This window comes from Mus pahari, chromosome 2 (genome assembly GCF_900095145.1).
Source record: "Mus pahari chromosome 2, PAHARI_EIJ_v1.1, whole genome shotgun sequence".
NCBI lineage: Eukaryota > Metazoa > Chordata > Mammalia > Rodentia > Muridae > Mus > Mus pahari.
Genome location: NC_034591.1, coordinates 128,512,398 through 128,530,575, shown reverse-complemented (window position 1 = coordinate 128,530,575; position 18,178 = coordinate 128,512,398). Strand labels below are relative to the sequence as shown.

The following is an 18,178-nucleotide window of genomic DNA, read 5'->3' as shown; positions in this document are numbered from 1 at the left end:
AACCACATGGTGGCTCACAACCATCCGTAACAAGATCTGATGCCCTCTTCTGGAGTGTCTGAAGACAGCTACAGTGTACTTACATATAATAAATAAATAAATCTTTAAAAAAATAAAAAATAAAACCAGCCTTAGTCCCTGGTGATCTGATGGAGTGCATGGGATTATTTCAGTCTTCTTGTATCTGTTGAGGCCTGTTTTGTGACCAATTATATGGTCAAGTTTGGAGAAGGTACCATGAGGTGCTGAGAAGAAGGTATATTCTTTTGATTTAGGATGAAATGTTGTATAGATATCTGTTAGATCCATTTGGTTCATAACTTCTGTTAGTTTTACTGTGTCTCTGTTTAGTTTCTGTTTCCATGATCTGTCCATTGCTGAGAGTGGGTTGTTGAAATCGCCCACTGTTATTGTGTGGGGTGTGATATATGCTTTGAGCTTTAGTAAAGCTCCTTTTATGAAAGTGGTTCCCTTGCATTTGTAGCATAGATGTTCAGAATTGAGAATTCATGTCGGTAAATTTTTCCTTTGACCACAATGAAGTGTCCTTCCTTATCTTTTTTGATAACTTTTGGTTGAAAGTTGATTTTATTTGATATTAGAATGGCTACTCCAGCTTTTTTCTTGGGACCATTTGCTTGGAAAATTGTTTTCTGACTTTCTACTCTGAGGTAATGTCTGTCTTTGTCACTGAGGTGTGTTTCCTGTATGCAACAAAATGCTGGGTCCTGCTTACATATCCAGTCTGTTAGTCTATGTCTTTTTTGAGGGGAATTGAGTCCATTGATGTTAAGAGATATTAAGGAAAAGTGATTGTTACTTCCTGTTATTTTTGTTGTTAGAGGTGGAATTATGTTTGTGTGACTCTCTTCTTTTGGATTTGTTGAAAGATTACTTGCTTGCTTTTTTTCTAGAGTGTAGTTTCTCTCCTTGTGTTAGTATTTTCCATCTATTATCCTTTGTAGGGCTAGATTTATGGAAAGATATTGTGTAAATTTGGTTTTGTCATGGAATATCTTGGTTTCTCCATCTATGGTAATTGAGAGTTTTGATGGGTATAGTAGCCTGGGCTGGCATTTGTGTTTTCTTGGTTTTATATGATATCTGCCCAGGATATTCTGGATTTCATAGTCTCTGGTCAGAAGTCTGGTGTAATTCTGATAGGTCTGCCTTTGTATGTTACTTGACCTTTTTCCCTTACTGCTTTTAATATTCTTGGTTTAGTGCATTTGGTGTTTTGATTATTATGTAGTGGGAGAAATTTCTTTTCTGATCCAGTCTATTTGGAGTTCTGTAGTCTTCTTTTATGTTCATTGACAACTCTTTCTTTAGGTTAGGGAATTTTTCTTCTATAATTCTGTTGAAGATATTTACTGGCCCTTTAAGTTTGGAATCTTTGCTCTCTTCTATAACTATTATCTTTAGGTTTCATCTTCTCATTGTGTCCTAGATTTCCTGGATGTTTTCAGTTAGGAGATTTTTTTTTTTTTGCCTTTTGCAAAAAAGGACATGTGCCACACCCTAATGTATAACTGCTGAAGGCCAGTCACTATACACTTCTGTTTATAAAGTACCTATACCTCCCCCTTGTCCAAACATCACTAGGAGAGCATGAAGACACACATCCTCTCCATAGACACCAAGGATGTTATAGAATAGTTGGGACTCCAAGTCCTTCTGAAGCCCCGTGGACTTTAGGGTCATGTCATCCCTTTGCATGGTGGAGAAAGCATAGTAAGAGGGACCTACAACCCTGTGCTCATTAGACTCCCACAGTGGGGTCAGCCATCTTGACTTTGAACCTTGACTCTAGCAGTGCTAGTGTTTTGACCTCAAGGAAGCTGACTGAAGTATTTTTAGGTCCTCACCTACAAATCAGAGATCACAGGTGCCTTTTCATGGTTTTTGTTTTTTGTTTGGTTTGGTTTGGTTTTTTTGTTTGTTATTGATGAGAAATACTGTGGTGCATATGGGTGCTTAGATCAAGGTTCATCATGTAGGGGGTGCCCGATAAGCCTCATGTGACATTGCTGTTTAAACTGATGTCCCACTGTCTCCAAGGATGGCTTGAAATGCTCCTTCAATGGATGTAGATAATAGAAAGATGCTTGTAAACTTCGAAGTACCAGGCAAGCTTAAATACAACTTTACATGTCCTGATCTGGGACATCAAGTAGATTCTTGTAAGCTATTGAGCTAAATTCTTACCCTACTGAAGTCTGTGTTTCAGGTCCAGTTGGTTCTGGGTATCTGTCTGTTTTGCACCTGTGGAAATATTCAGAAAGAAAAGTCTACACTGAGCATGAACAGACTTTCCTCTTATAATTATTCCCAGTAACTGTAGTACTACTTATATAACATTTGCGTTCCATTAAATATTGTACATGACCTAGAGATGACTTAAAGCCTACAGAAGGATGTACTTAGGGTTTGTGCAGTTATAGTACTGTTTATATAAGAAACTTGAACATTTGCAGATTTTGGCATCCATGAGGAAGACTGAGAACCAGCCCTTCATGAATACCAAAGGATAACTGTAATTAAATAAAGGCAACAATTGAGGGTTCCGGCATAAATCAACTCATTTCTGAGAGGCCTCTAAATACACTCCTCAGTGGCAGCTGTCTGCCATGTCACCATGTGCAATTGGGTTCCCTGTTATCTTTGGGACCAGCAATCAATGGAATCATAGACAGTTGAGCCCCAGGTTCTCAGGCTTTATTCTTCATGCATGGGAGTTTTAGAACAGCCCAGGAAGGATCCTGGGAAGTTGGACTTGTAGAGCATAGGAGGAGCATTGTATGGCTCAAGGGTGTGTGTGTGAAAAAATTGAGGTAATGGCGGGAGCGGAGAGTGGAGTGGGAGGAAGAAATCGAGGCAGAGGAAAACATGGGAAGTGGAACACCCAGCTGGGATGTTGCCCTGGTGCAGTTAGACAGACGCACATGTGGATGACTGAGCAGAAGATCTAGCATGGCGCTTCTCAACCTTCTCAGTACTGTGACCTTTAATACAGGTCCTCATGTTGTGGTGGCCCCCAACCATCAAATTATTTTCATTGATACTTCATAACTGTAATTTTGCCACTGTTATGAATTATTGTGCAAATATATGATATGCAATAGGTGGCCCCCATGAAAAGATCATTTGTACCCAAAGGATTTGAGACCCATGGGTTGAGAACCATTGATCTAGATACACATAGAAATACTTCTCCCACCCGTATGAATTACCTAGTGAGGATGATAGGTTGATGCTGAGATAAACAGACCTGGAAAGCTGAAGTAGAAAAGTTGATGTCCACAGCCTAAATAAGGACCCTGGGAACAACAGGACCTTGTTGCTCACCTGGAAGGCTGCACTCATTCCTTCCGGCCACTAGATGTCAAACACGTACCACTGACAATATTTTCTGGGCTGTGAGGTTTACGAAGAGTATCCTGGAACTGGATAAGAGTATACTCATACTGGAGTGGATGAGATCAGTGGGAAGTGGGTTCTCAAAGCCCTGGGGGAAACTACTAAAGTGAGCCCTGTGGGATGGGCTGCAGAGAAGAGTCTCCATCAAGATCTGAGAGGAAGCGCTGGCTATGTGTCTCATTCATAGGACACTTTGACTGTTGTAAGCTTTGCAAGCTTGGAAAGGTTTCAGGATGAAACTTCAGGCTCAGAATTCCCCTGTTATAATCATATCCTGTTTTGTAATAGAAGCTGAGTAGTGGAGTGCAATTTGCTTTGTTGGAATTCTTTGTATAGCTAAGGTTGAATGTATTCCAGGGACCACAGAGTATCTATTAGGTTATGTAACAGGGCCGTGTGCAAAGCCCATTTTAAGGGCTTTTCCATTGACTTCAGGGTGGAGATGAGGAAGAAGGATACATGGATCACATCTGACGGGACTAGAGAGGATGGCCAGCAGGGGCCTGCCTTACCATACACTTGTAGGTTGTTGTGGCTCTTAATTTTTCATTTATAAGCTCATGCTTGACACTTAGTAGGGCCTCAGTGATGTGATGATGATAATGAAGATGAGGGTGATGATGATGTCACTCACGTATAGCCGGTATACCAGAGGAGCATCTTCATTTCCAGCGCTAAGGGAGACTGTGCAGAAATAAAGAGGCTAAGATGAATGTGTGATGGGAAAGCAAGAGTTCTGTGGCCCTTGGGGTGGGGCCAGGAACCACCAAATGTACCATGCTGAGCCATAACAGGCTATTGGTTTCTTGTACGTGTGTGTCCTCAGGTCATGAAAACCTACCACATGTACCATGCAGAGAGCATCAGTGCAGAAAGCAAGCTGAAGGAAGCCGAGAAGCAGGAGGAGAAACAGTTTAACAAGTCAGGAGACCTGAGCATGAACCTGCTCCGGCACGAGGACAGGCCCCAGCGCCGTAGCTCTGTGAAGAAGATTGAGAAGATGAAGGAGAAGGTGAGTGAGAGGAATGGGGCAGAGCACGGAAAGGAGAGCTGTGCGCTCAGCAGCTTCCCCTTCGCACGGAGGATGAAGGAACCTGCCCTGGTTCCATTTGCGTGGCTGGGATAAAACATCCTGACCAAAAAGCAACTTAATGGAGAAAGAGTTACTTTAGCTCACACTTACAGTCTATGACAGCAGGGACATCCAGGGAGCAGGCCCTGAAAATGGTTAGTCATATCACATCCACAATCAAGGGCAGAGAGGACGGAACACATGTGCTCACACGATTGCTTGCTTCTGCTAAGCTAGCTTTATTCACTTAACAAAGTTCAGGACCCAGCCAATGAGGTGGTGTCACCACATTCAGGATGGGTCTTCCCATCTCACGTCACTCAGTTAAGACAGTCTCCTCCAGGCATGTCCAGAGTCCAACCCAATGTAGACAGTTCCTCATTGACACTCTCTTCCTGGGCCATTCTGGGTTGTCAGGTTAACATTTAAAGCCATCACAGGCCTGTTGTGAAATTGCCATTGCCGTGTCAAAGACCACAGCTTCAGAATCACTGCGTATGGGTGCTTCAAGGCTTTTTTGTAGGCATGGTGGAGAGAGCTCAAGATTTGGAGCCTGGGGTTTATTCGTCTGTTTACTTGCATACATTGTATGCAAGTGTGTGCACAATCGTATGCAGATGTGGTCCTCACCATTGTGTGGCTATGTAGAGGTCACAGGGTGACATCAAATACCTTCCTCTATTGCTCTCTGCCTTCCTGTTTGAGACAGGGTCTGTCTCTGAGCCTGTAGTTCATTGGCTAGACTGGCTGTCCATCAAGCCCCCAGGAGTCTCCTGCTTCCACCCCTCCACCAGCTCTGGGGTTATAGACCTACATTCAGTTTTCACCTGGGTGCAGGGGATCCAACAGGTCTTTATGCACACATAGCCATCTCTTCGCCCACTGAGCCCTCTCCGCAGCCTGTGAGCTGGGGTTTTAAATGCTACATTAACACTGATCCCTGAGTTTCAGTTGTTAAGTCTGATAAATAAGTCTCATTGCTCGTGTTGGCTCTGATAGATTGATGATGGCTGCCCAGGACAACCTGTTAAGGATTCTGAGGCTATATCAAGGCTTAGTTGAAAAGGTGCTGAGATCAGTTAATGATGTCTGCTGTGGCCAGGGAGTTTCGAAGGGCAGGACCCATCTGTGACTTCTAACTCTCCTTTCTTCTTCAGAAGCTATGATCTTGCCGACTGTCTATATCCATCTATTCCCCACCACAAGGAAACCTTTGCAGAGTACTTCTATATGCCAGCCACTGTGTCTGATGTTTATCTGCTCCTCCATGGACCTAATTCTATGATTATAGGATCCTTTAGAAATTACAGACTAGATGGGAGTAAAACCCAACAGGACCTGGGTAAACAGGGAGGCATATAAAAGTGTGTGTGTGTGTGTGTGTGTGTGTGTGTGTGTGTGTGTGTGCATGCATTGGTATAATTTTTGAAATTGAGGAAAACCCAAAATCCAGACAAAGACTTAATACCAAAATGGGCAAGAAAATTGAATAGACATTTCTTTTTTTAAAATATTTTATGTCTATGGGTGTTTTGTCTACATGCATATAAACACCCCCACTTGTATACCTGGTGCCCTCAGAGACTAGAAGAGGGTTCATATCCCCTGGAACTGCAGTTATAAGCAGTTGTGAACCACCATATGGGTGCTGGGAATCAAACCTGGGTCCTCTAGAAGAACAGCCACTGCTCTTACCTCTTGAGCCATCTCTTTAGCCTCTGAATAGACAATTCTTAGGACCCTGTCTAGGTGGTCAGTAAATACAGAGCAATCTGCTCCGCATCATTAAGGATGAAGGAAATGTAAACAAAAACCACAGCTCAATAGTGCTTCACAGCCACCAGAAAGACCACGATAACAAAGACTGGCAGGAAGAAGCAGGGATACAGATGTGGAAATCAGGGAACCTTGCACCAGCGTCAGGGGCAGGTTGTGTATGTAGGTGGTTCTGTCACTGTGGAAAGCCATCTGGCTGCTCTTCAGTGGACCAGACTACCATGTGTCTCAGTAGTGCCTCTCCTGGGTGTCTACTAGACCCCAGTGGCATGAAAACATATTTGTATAAAAATTTGTATGTGAATGCTCACAGTAGCACTGCTCATTGTAGCCAAAAGATGGAAACAACTTAAATGTAACTCAGTCATGAAAAGGAATGAAGTCCTGATACAAGAAGTCACAATGTCGATGGACCCCAAAGACACTATGCTAAGTGAAAGAAGCCAGACACAAGAGGCCACACACTCTACAAAATAACTTATGTAAATTGTCCAGAGTAGACACACTGATGGACACAGGAAGTAGATTGTTGGTATTCTGAGGAATTGGAGGAGGACAAGTGAGTGGCTGCTCACTGGGGCAAGGTTTCTCTCCAGAGGAAGTGCCTGGGTGGAAAGATACTGGCTGAGATTCTAGAGGCTCATTCCTGGTGTAGTCATATGCTAATTAGCAACTTGGCTCCTGGACAAGCCACTTTTCTTCTTGAGTTCTCATTTCCTCGCCTATAAATAGATGAGTTCAGCTAAGATGCCGTGACTGTCCTTTTCAATTCAAAAATTAACCCAGTCCAAGAAAGTGGTCTCAAGGTCACACTGAGTCCCTAGATAGGGTCAAGAGTATCCAGACTGTGGTGTGGATGGGTGTCTAGCTGTTACAGGATGTGAGTTCCAGGAGACATGCTGAATGATCCCGGAGTAAGAGGATCAAGGAGCAAGTCAGAGGAGATGCCGGAGGACAATTTCAAGGTTGGCAGTGGAACTGGTATACTCCAAAGCTAGGTCTCACAAGGAATGACGAATGGAAAAGAGCAGCTAGTGTATCTTCTTTAAAGAGACCCTGCACCAAGACGCCTCAATCTGAAAGGGCAGCTACCCATTGTGCCTTCTCTCGCGCCTCCCTTCTGGGCTGGCTCAGCCTACAAGCGGTTTTGCCAAGATTCTGCGTGCTCTACCCTGTTCATCCTTTCATTCAGACCCAGACTCTCTCCTTTTCTGCTTTTTCTCCTCCTCCCCTCCCCCCTCTTCTTAAAAATGATCCAAGACTTGCTTAGTCAGTCTGGTTTGGGTGCCTCAGATCCATGACCCACAAGCAAGACAGGTCATGGCACCGACTTTGTGGAATTCGCTTTCTTGTGTGGATACTAACCATCAACAAATAAACCAAGAGTTTCTGACAGCACAGGGCAGGGGTGGCAGAGTAGAGATGGGAGGGATGCATAGCAAACAGGACCATCATCAGGAGCTTGTGTGGCTATCGCCTTAGGTAAGGTCCTGAGTGACATCAAGGAACAGCTTGCTTAGAGGCTTGGGTGTGTGACTCCAAAGAGTCTGAAGGATTCAAAGCAGAAATGAACTTGGTCTCTTGTGGATGGACAAAAGAAGTTGCATGAGAAAAAGCATATCTACAGAGAAGGGGCCGGAAATGGTGATCTGGAGTGGTAGCCAGAAACCGAGTCTTTGGAAGCCCATGGAGGGAACTGAGGGTGGAGTGTCTTACCTACACCCAACTGGTAGAGACCACCTGGAGGGCTGCTGTATGACAAATGATCAAGTATATTATTGAGTTCAGGTTCCAACAGCACTGCCTTGGTACAGAAGCATCCCATAACTAGGAGATAGGACTCATTGTCAGATGGTTCACATGGAAATCATCAATCATCTATCACCCTGATAGGCTGGGCTCTGATGTCTATGTCTTCTCCCTACAGAGGCAGGCCAAGTATTCCGAGAACAAGCTCAAGTGCACAAAGGCCCGGAATGACTACCTGCTGAATCTGGCAGCCACCAACGCAGCTATCAGCAAATACTACATCCACGATGTCTCTGATCTCATCGATGTGAGCAACCTGGGTAGCCGGGGGCTGGGTGAGGGCTTCATGCAGGCTGCAACATCTCACCAGCTAGAGCAAGTCTGGGACTGGTGGGAACCTATCTAGGCTGGTGCATTTCACAAGTTTGGGGGGGGGGGTGGTGGGGTGGAGCTGGCCATGGTCCTTAACTGACAAGTGGGTTGGCCAAGCTTTTGTAACCCTGCTAGAGAGGATAAGGGCTGGAAGTGTTTGGGGTTGGGGTATGAGCTGATTCGTACCTACACTTTATGCAGATGGAGGTGAACTCTGGTGGACTCCCCATAGCTTGATTAATTAGATACACAATACCAACCTCCAAAGTCCTCCCTTCTGTACCAGGGCCTCTGCTAGGTGTGAGGGCACAGGGCAGAAGTGTATACAGTTTTCACTCTTAGAGGCTGATGGGATGGAAAAGAAGGAGACCATTCATTCAGAAGCCTTGTTGAGTCCAGCCACCATGGGAAAGCCATTGGGAAGTTCTCCTGGGAGGAATGAGTTTGATCACTGAAGAGCAGAACACTGACTGTGGGTAGCTAGCTGTGCAGGGCCCCCTGGAGAGCACCAGGCTTAAAGAAGGATATTATGAGTAGCAGTGATGGAAGATAGTGTATTAGAGCCAGGGATGTTTCTCTGTCTCCCCTTCCATGATAAATGGGGAATCCATTTCTATAGGTGCTCAGTAGTAGGTTTGGTAGTGGTCACTGGATTCTTTCCCTCTAACCCTGTGTATTCTATTCTGGAAGCCAGGGCATGGGGTTTGGGGACAGCGATCTGCTCAACCTTCCAATGACCTAAGGCTAGCCCCCTCCTCTCTCCTAGCTCTCAGCTTCCAGCTTTTAGCCTTTATGCCTTTTTACTTGCCAAATGATTATTGAGCACCTACTGAGGACTAGGGCTTAAAGCTCAGCAGTGGGGGGGCAAGAGCCAGCAAGCCCCATCGAGCAACCCGCCTAAAGCACGTTACTAGACAATTCCAAAACCAAGTGGCAAGGGTCACAGTGAGGGAAGCGGAGGGTATGTGGATGTCTGACAAAAACCCAGTATGGAGAACATTGAGGAAAACTTCCAGAAGGAAATCGGTATAAGTTTAATGGCAAATGGAGAACATTCCAGGCAGAGAGCATGTGTGGAGAAAGCCTGGAGGTAAGACTGTGCTGGGAGCCCGGGAGATGAAGGAGGCTCTGTTGGTACCCACTTTTCAGCTCTGAGTTCCCTCTGAGGGGTTTGATAAGGCTTGTTTAGGACTCCAGAGTGCTCTGCAGTGGAAGGTGATCGTAGGTCCCCACCCCAGCTCTCACCCGTACCCTTCTGTCCTCTGGCTCTCCCCAAGTGCTGTGATTTGGGCTTTCACGCCAGCCTGGCCCGCACCTTTCGGACCTACCTCTCAGCGGAATATAACCTGGAGACCTCTCGCCATGAGGGCCTGGACGTCATAGAGAATGCAGTGGACAACCTGGACTCCCGGAGCGACAAGCACACAGTCATGGATATGTGCAGTCAGGTCTTTTGCCCTCCACTCAAGTTTGAGTTCCAGCCCCACATGGGGGATGAGGTAGGCTTCCTGCCAGAATCCTGCGTAATGAGTCCAGTTTCCATTACCATATGAAAGTACCTTAACCTTAATAAGCAGTGGTTCTCAACCTGTGGGTCATGACCCCTTAAGGGTTCACCAATTCTCTCACAGAAGCCACCTTAGACCATTCTACCTATCAGATATTTGTATTACGAGTCATCACAGGAGCAAATTACAGTTATGAAGTAGCAAGGAAGGTAATTTTAAGGTGGGGTGGGGTCACATGAGGAACTGTGTTAACACTGCAGCATCCGGAAGGTTGAGAACCACTGGGCTAGAGGCTTCTTCAGCTTAGAGACAGGAAAGCTAGGAGTTCTAAAAGCATGGTGCCGGCATCTGCTTGCCAACTCGTGAAGGCTGTCCTGCTGTAAAATGACATGGCTACCATTCTGCAAGGCAGAACAAGCACATAGCTCGGGTCGGTCTTTCTTCTGCTTCTGATAAAGCCACTCCTGCTGCTGCGGCAGCCGTATTCTCGGTGCCTCGTCGAACCTAGACACCTCCTGGCAGCCCCACTTCCGAATACCATTTTCACAGGACTTTGAGAATGAGTTTCCCATGCCTCAAATATGGGAGAAGGGCATGGTAACATCATAGCTACGTCTTCTGTTATCGCTCATGCTCCTAGTGCATTGTGGGAGGAGAAAAAGCCAGAGCACATAGGCCATTTATTTTCCTCAGTGGCCTAGGGTCAGCTCTTAATTCATGAGCATCTTCAGATGATTTCCTTGTCTTGTTCGCTAACATCCCCTACCTACAGAATTAATTGTAGGACCTTGGCTTTCCTTAGACCCCCTCCTAGGTGTGTTTAGGAAACTTCAAGGATGCTCCAGTCTTCCTCGAAATATTCTCCTGTATCCTTGGACCTTAGATGGCCTCATCTGATGCCCCTTCCAATACTGTGATCCTCTGATGCACCAGACAATTGACTTTCCTTCCATGCTTGTGCTGCTCAGACCCTAACTGAGGTCTGGAGAGGAAAACAAACAAACTCACAGGTAGTAACAGCTTTGGAAGGGAAGACCCTGAAAGAATATCGCAGCCACTCTTTGTTTCTGTGGGTGACTGCTTCCAGGGCACTGGTGATGTCTGAATTCAAGGGTACTGAAGCACCTCACATAAGAACACTGTACAGAGAACTTGTGCATATCTTCCTGCATACTTGAAATCACCTCTGCATTACTTACCTAACATGATACAAGTGTTGTGCACGGTTGTTGTGCTATATTGTTTAGGGGACAATAAGAAGAAAATGCCTGCCTACATTCAGACTGGAGATTTTTTTTTTTACCCCTCCTTTATATACTTTCTGTTCTTGGTTGGCTGAGTTTGTGGACATGCAATTTGTAGACATAGCAGACCAACAATGTGATTGTCACAGTTGTCTTTGGTGCATCTTTACGCATTCCTGTAGTGACAGGAGCACTTGTCAACTGCTTCTGGTTCACTGTGCTCACTACTGTCTGTTCAAGCAGTTACTTTCATTCCACCACTCCCTGCCTTGCAGCTGATTAGTCTGGCTTACTAAGATTGTGTTAAAGGTCTTTTCAAGCCCACAGTTACTGTGCAAATATAGAGGACAGTGGCTGGAGAACCACACTGGTGACAGCAGGAGGATAGACACTAGAGTAAGAGGCCCCTGGTCCCCATCTGGTACTGCCTTTGCTGTGTCCAACACGGGTGACCCAGGGCAGACTACTCGGCCTTGCTGGACCTGTGTTCTGGGCTCTGGATGGAATGTTAATAATAGCCCCTACCCTGGCTCCATGGATTTGCAATGACAGAGTTTCTTTCTGCAGGTCTGCCAGGTCAGTGCACAGCAGCCTGTCCAGACGGAGCTGCTCATGCGGTACCACCAGCTGCAGTCCAGGCTGGCCACTCTCAAGATTGAGAATGAAGAGGTGGGTGAGCTGTTGCCTCCGCTCTAGTTTCTTTGGGCTTGTGCAGTGGACTATATAGAAAATGACAGCTCATTGGTGGGAGACTATACAACCACACTGCCAACCCACACTAAGAATATTTAGTGCCCTAAAGGATGCTTACAAGACCTCAAGTGGAAGGGAAACAAGAGGAAGCTGGACTCTATGTTTAGAACGATTGCAGATTTGCAGGCTTAGAATGCTTGGGAAAATGTTTTAAAATGTGAGCCTTGGCTCCATCTCAGCTGTAGAGTGATTGGTGGTTACTGCTGACCTCATGCTTTTCTGCCTCACTCTCTGCTATAAGTTTTGGTTGTCATCATCAGGAGTCAGAGTTAATATTTAAAATTACACAATGAAATAAATAGTCCAGGCCACCCTAAATGTATTGTGGATTTCCAAACCCAGGGAATGGGTCAGCCTTACCAGTCCAGGGTTCCTCCCATATTGCTGAGTGGCACGGCATCATGCTGTGCGGACCCATTCCGACATAGACTGAAGAAGCCAGGTAGGCAGTGTCAGAGGAAAGATGTCAGCCAAGCCTGGGGCCCTGGAGAAAGGACCCCAGGACGTGCACAGTGCCATTCAGGGTGGTGTGCAGTCAAGGTGGAAGGTGAGAAGGCCACTGTCTTCAAATGTCATGAAGGCTATCCTGGACAAGAGGGACAGTTGTGCTTGGAATCTCTACAGAGGGCAGAGCTAGGACAGACTGAGATGACACAAATCGAAGCAGGTCTGGGGAAGGTCACACGAAGACAAACTGGCTTGTTTTTTTAAACCAGGCAAGAGAGATACAACAGGCAGACAGAATGCATCCTTTCTTTCTGCTTATCTTCTGTTTAAAAGATGTTTAATGGTTTACATGTATAATGCCATTAATGAAATTTAAATGAAAATCAGGGCCCCGGGGAGGAGATGGAGGCTCACAGCCCTCTCTGTGAGCTGCGGATGGGCTTGGATATGCTTATCCTTGAATCTGCTTCCTGTCAGTCTATGTTGGAAAAAAAATCATTGATTTTGATGTAGTCACTCATTTATCCATTCAACAAGTATTTATATATGTGGCATTTATTCACACAATACATGCTAGACATTATTCTAGATAGAGAGTAAATCAAGGGAACACGGCCTCATAGGTCTTCCTCTTTCTGATGAGAAAACTAATTAAAATAGGAAGACCAATGAGTGACTGGACACGGAGTGACTGCATATGGAGAAACAGTGAACCATGATATGTGAAGACATCAGGAGCCTGACACCACTAAGAGGTGACATTTCAGCTGAGGAACTATATGAGAGACGTTGAGTGTCAATGATCTTATAATAAATAGAGCCAGATTTTTTGCCAGTGACACCCTTTGGACTGACCTACCTCTGGGATATGGAGTCTGTCACTGAGACCCCCTTCATCCCAAGGCTTCTGTGAGACTGAGGTCCTCAAGCCCTGCTTCTGTCATCTCTGTGGTATGTGGTTCCACTGTGCCTTAGAATGGAAACTGGTGTTCCAACTAAATCCTGTGGCAGTGAACTCACATACCCAAGGTCCTGTCATCCAGCAGATCACACCCACTATTAGATGACCTCTTCCTCCATAAATGAGAGAGAACATGAGAGAATTTCTGTGGATTTCTATGTTCAAGTGACACCCCTCTAGCTCCCAGGCGGAGTCTTGTTTAGGTTCCTCTAACCAGACCAGAGAAAGAAGCCTAGAAACTTGACTCCATCATCCTTATGACATTCCTAATGTCCATCAGACAGAAGCAATTCATTAAATGACCTTAGATTGGGCAATCTGATTTCTTAGCCTGCCAGTTACTGGTCTTGGACCAATGACCAATTCACATCACTGTTTATGTCACTGTAAGAAGAGCAGCCATCTTGTCCTGTGTGCCTTGAACAAAGAGACTCTCAGGAACAGGAATTAGCGGTGTCAGAGGCCTGATGAAATAAAGGGTATTTGTGGATATGCCGTTTTTCCCTAGGTTCGGAAAACCCTGGATGCCACCATGCAGACCTTGCAGGACATGCTGACTGTGGAAGACTTCGATGTCTCCGACGCCTTCCAACACAGCCGATCTACAGAGTCCATAAAGTCAGCTGCTTCTGAGACCTACATGAGCAAAATCAACATCGCCAAAAGGAGAGCCAACCAGCAGGAAACGGAAATGTTTTATTTTACAGTAAGTAGCATCCAGGACACAGAGGCCACTGTCTGTTGACACCCTGCCCGTGGCTTTGGACGAAGTCTGAATGAGAGAGACCAGCAAAATACTATGACATAAATCTCATAATGTGCTTTTCAACATTAGGTTGCCTGGATTTGTTTTCTGAAGTGTGGAGTGGCTCACCAGTGGGTGGTATTGGCATTGATCCTGAGTGATGGTCACTGATGCTTTTGGAAGAAACCAAAGAGAGAGCTTTAGTCATTTGGGTTAGATCAGTGTGGTTCTCAACCTTCCTAATGCTGCGAGCATTTAATACCCCATGCTGTGGTGACCTCCAACCACAGATTTGTTTCATTGCTATTTCATAACTATAATTTTGCTAATTATAAATCATAATATAAATAACTGATATTCATGACATCTAATATGTGACTCCCAAAGGGGTCAAAACCCATGGGTTGAGAACCTCTGGATTAGAGGAACCTGGTGAAGAAGTCAGATAACCACATGGAGTTCTTTGCACGCATTATTGTCTTAAATTGGTGACTAGACATTGAAAACTAGGACCTCAGCATTTCGAACAAGTTATTCAGGAGTTGCTAGTCTCTCTCCTATAAAACCCCAGGTTCCAGACCTTCAATTTAACCAGGGGACAGGAGGAAGAGGGAGGATAATTGGGGCTTTAGTTCAAGTTAGGCTTATTGAACATGGAGGCTGGGGCTGTAAGGGACTTACTCTCCATGTGGTACACGTCCACAATAGGTCGTGGGGACTCTGCTCAAATGCCCAAGGTGACAAGCTTTCTTTCACCCAAACAGCCCTGCTGCTTGAGTGTGGTGGTATGGGTATGGAGCTTTTCTTTGTTATCATCAGGAACTCTACCACCCCAGGGTTGCTGGGCATTGGTCTCCATGCTGTTTTCTTTGGTGACCAGAGTGAAGCTGATGCTAACTAACAGTCTTGGCTGCAGAAAGCTGGGGTTTCCATTCTCTGGGTTGATGACCCTGAATTTCCCACTCTACCTTACAAGCTTTGGTTCTGAGTAGCCTCAGCATCCTAGTGGCTCCTGAATGCATTTTCTAAAGTACAATATCTAAAGTCAAAGTCGCCAAGGAATGTGCTGCCACACCCTATACTTGCTTTGATTTGCTTTTAAGCTCAGATGGCATCAGCTGACTCTCTCCATATGCAGCCAGGCCTCCCTCCTCTTAAAGGTCTTATAGGTAACAACTTAGGTAGGTCCTCCCTGAGCTATCCTCTTGATGGACTCATGCCACAGGTACCAGTTGTCAGAATCTTAATCCAACTGCTCAACACCAATGCTCTTCTCAGATCTTGTATGATGTGCAGGTTCAGGGAACATGGTCTCCAATATCTTAAAGATTGCTAAAAGGAAAATGTAATGGTTTTTATGAATTCTTAGACATGTGATAAAATCAGAGGGATTGTTTTAAGCCTACATGGCCAACCTGTAAGTCAATCCTTAGCGAAGGTGGGAATTACCCAGGGCCAGGGCCCTTGCTTGAACTTCAAGTGCTTCATCTCCTATCCTCCCCAGTAGGGCTCTGAAATGTGGAAGTTTGAAGGCCCTGTGATTTCTCCCCCATGAGAAATGAAGGGTTAGAATTGAGTTATGGGAAAGCAGAAATTTGCATGTTGACCTGGTGAGGAGGCTGCTGCTGGTCCTCTGCCACACATTTGTTGAGACACCCTAAGTCTACTCTCAGCTTACCACTGGGAGATAATGGTGGTGGGGTGTCTGGTAATAGACAGGCCTCTACTCCAGGCTGCACAACGAGGAGCCCAACTCTGTGCTTCTGCTTCCTTAGAACAAGTAATGTTCACGCTTTCTCTGCTAGCCCTCCAAGGTCATGGAGAGGCACTATTCTATGTATGTGTGTGCGCATGTCTATGTGTGCATGTGTGTATGTGTATGTGGCACTCAATGGAATCACATGGCAATGGCTTTTAATGAATAAAAGGCCAGATCCTTAGAGTTAAGTAGGTCTATGGAGAAATAGAGAAGGCATCAAAGCCTCCCACTTGTCTGAGAAATCCCCCAGGGTGAATGGCAACGTGGCGGTGATAGTAGACTTGCCCCCTCTTTAGAACAGACTTTCTGGCTTGCTTCTGGCTGGCTTCTCTCTGCCATGTTGGGGTGTGCGGGCTGGGACAGTGGGTTTCTGTGTGAGATATTGGTTGATGTATCAGCCACTCACCTCTGTCTCTGTGACTTGATTCTCAGCGCCTCTGCAAATGTCATCCTTCTACAGGCCAGACATTCCATCATCTTTTTCATATTCTGACTTCCATGTCTTCTTACACTGTCGTGACTACAGTCCTGGGCCTTAAGCTAGAGATTCTGCTTTCATTATTTTTTGGACAAGATCTTTCTTAGCACAGGCAGGCCTCATATGTAGCTGAGGACAGCCTTGATCCTCTTTGGGGGTGTTGGGGTCATAGGTAAGTGCCACTATTCCCAGTTTCTGTGTAGCTAAGCTGGGCAAACACTCTGCCACCTCAGCGCCATCACTCCTGCTTCACACTCACCACCAGCATCCATCCCGTCTGACCTACTGGCTGTGGTTCAGTGACTGGGCAGTATTCTGGTGCTTTTGGGTAGGGGTGGAGCAGGGAAAGCTGATACCTATATGGAGATGTGGTTGAGGCTCAGGCAAGTGTGTGTGTGTGTGTGTGTGTGTGTGTGTGTGTGTGTGTGTGTGATGAGCTGTGTTGCTCTTCTGGATGGTTCTCCATCCCTTGTCACTGTTTCATAGCACACCAAATTTGACAAGGACAGTGACCTAGGTGGTAGCCAGAACTCTTCCTGTTCCCCCTCTTGACTTTCTGTGACACTTGGGGCAAAGCATCTTGTGTATACTCATCCTTAGCTCATCCGACCAGAAGGCCATTCCCCCCAGTGTAGTGATGGGAGAAGCCATCCATTAGAAGGTTTCCCAGTTGTCTGCACAGGCCTTCCTCATGTGGAAGAAAGGCTCATCTTTGGCTCTGCTCTGATAGCCCTTGGCCTCAGCTGCAGGGCCTCTTCTCTCTTCCTTGTTGCTCTGGTCCTGGATGCATAGTTCATCTTTGGTGACCAGAGGGGCTTTTCACCTTATGCTGCCCACATTCCTCACTGTAGAATTGGCTACCACCACTTCCAGAGTCTCCTGCCTCTTGCATATACAACCCAACTTACAAGACCTGGGGATCCCTAAGAATTAGCCACTTGGAAGAGCTTAAAGCAGGTGCAGAGGCCTACCTGTCCCCATGCCAGGTCCCTGGGTAGCCTGATATCTCTTTGGTTTCTCTGTCAGGAAGATGAGATGAAGACCCTGTCATCACTTGGCTATGTGACATTTACCTTCCTTATGCCCACGTGTCTTACAGAAATTTAAAGAATATGTGAATGGCAGTAACCTCATCACCAAGCTGCAAGCCAAGCATGACTTACTCAAGCAGACCCTGGGTGAAGGTGAGTTGAGTGCTGGAGAGCCCAAGAGGGACTACTGTATGGCCTGGAGCTACTGAGCCACCTCAGCTCATGACATCCAGCACCGGAAAGGGAAAGACCTGATGCTGCACTCTTATGTCTTCACTAGACAGGCTGGAAAAACCACCTTGGTACAAGGGCTGGGATGAGTCCTGTGTGGCTGTAAGAAAGGGCAAAGGCAAGGGGTGGATGGGTCCCCAGAAGTAGGAGGTGGGACTCCAAGGACACGGGGACCAGTGTTTCTCAGCACATGTCAGGGAAATGTTGGAGAGCCTCACCAAGGTCCTAGGTCCAGAGAAGAAAAGTAAATACATGGGATGGTTTAGTCCTTAAGAGACCAGATAATTAGGTCTGAAGCAACCCAGCTTCCAATGGTATCGGAGTATTCCCAGCTATTCCGAAAGCACAAGGAGCTCCTGGGTCTGTTTCTTTGACCCCATCCAAAACCCTACTCTCCCTTAGTGTGCTCCAGCTAGGTTGGGAAAGCTTAAATCTTCAAGCTTAGTCCTGCTGTCTTCAAATCTCCATGTAGAAACATCACCCAGCATAGGGTATAAAACATTTCCATTAACCTCAAGAACGTCCATGTATCCCTTTGTAGTCAGTCTCTCTGATCTGATTCTCTTCTCCTCTCTTCTCTTCTCTTCTCTTCCTCTCCTCTCCTCTCCTCTCCTCTCCTCTCCTCTCCTCTC

The 18,178-nt window shown here is 45.9% G+C and overlaps 1 protein-coding gene across 5 annotated transcripts in view; it reads left to right on the top strand.

Annotated features, from left to right (window-relative positions):
• The window catches only part of Srgap3 (SLIT-ROBO Rho GTPase activating protein 3), a 222,170-nt gene that overhangs the window by 157,739 nt on the left and 46,253 nt on the right, over positions 1-18,178 (top strand). For all 5 annotated transcript variants that reach the window (XM_021189294.2, XM_021189288.2, XM_029535698.1 and 2 more), the window contains exons 5-10: positions 4,247-4,432; positions 8,196-8,324; positions 9,667-9,888; positions 11,709-11,810; positions 13,811-14,008; positions 17,384-17,468. In XM_021189294.2, coding sequence (XP_021044953.1) covers positions 4,247-4,432; positions 8,196-8,324; positions 9,667-9,888; positions 11,709-11,810; positions 13,811-14,008; positions 17,384-17,468 — 922 coding nt within the window. The remainder of the gene's footprint in view (positions 1-4,246; positions 4,433-8,195; positions 8,325-9,666; positions 9,889-11,708; positions 11,811-13,810; positions 14,009-17,383; positions 17,469-18,178) is intronic.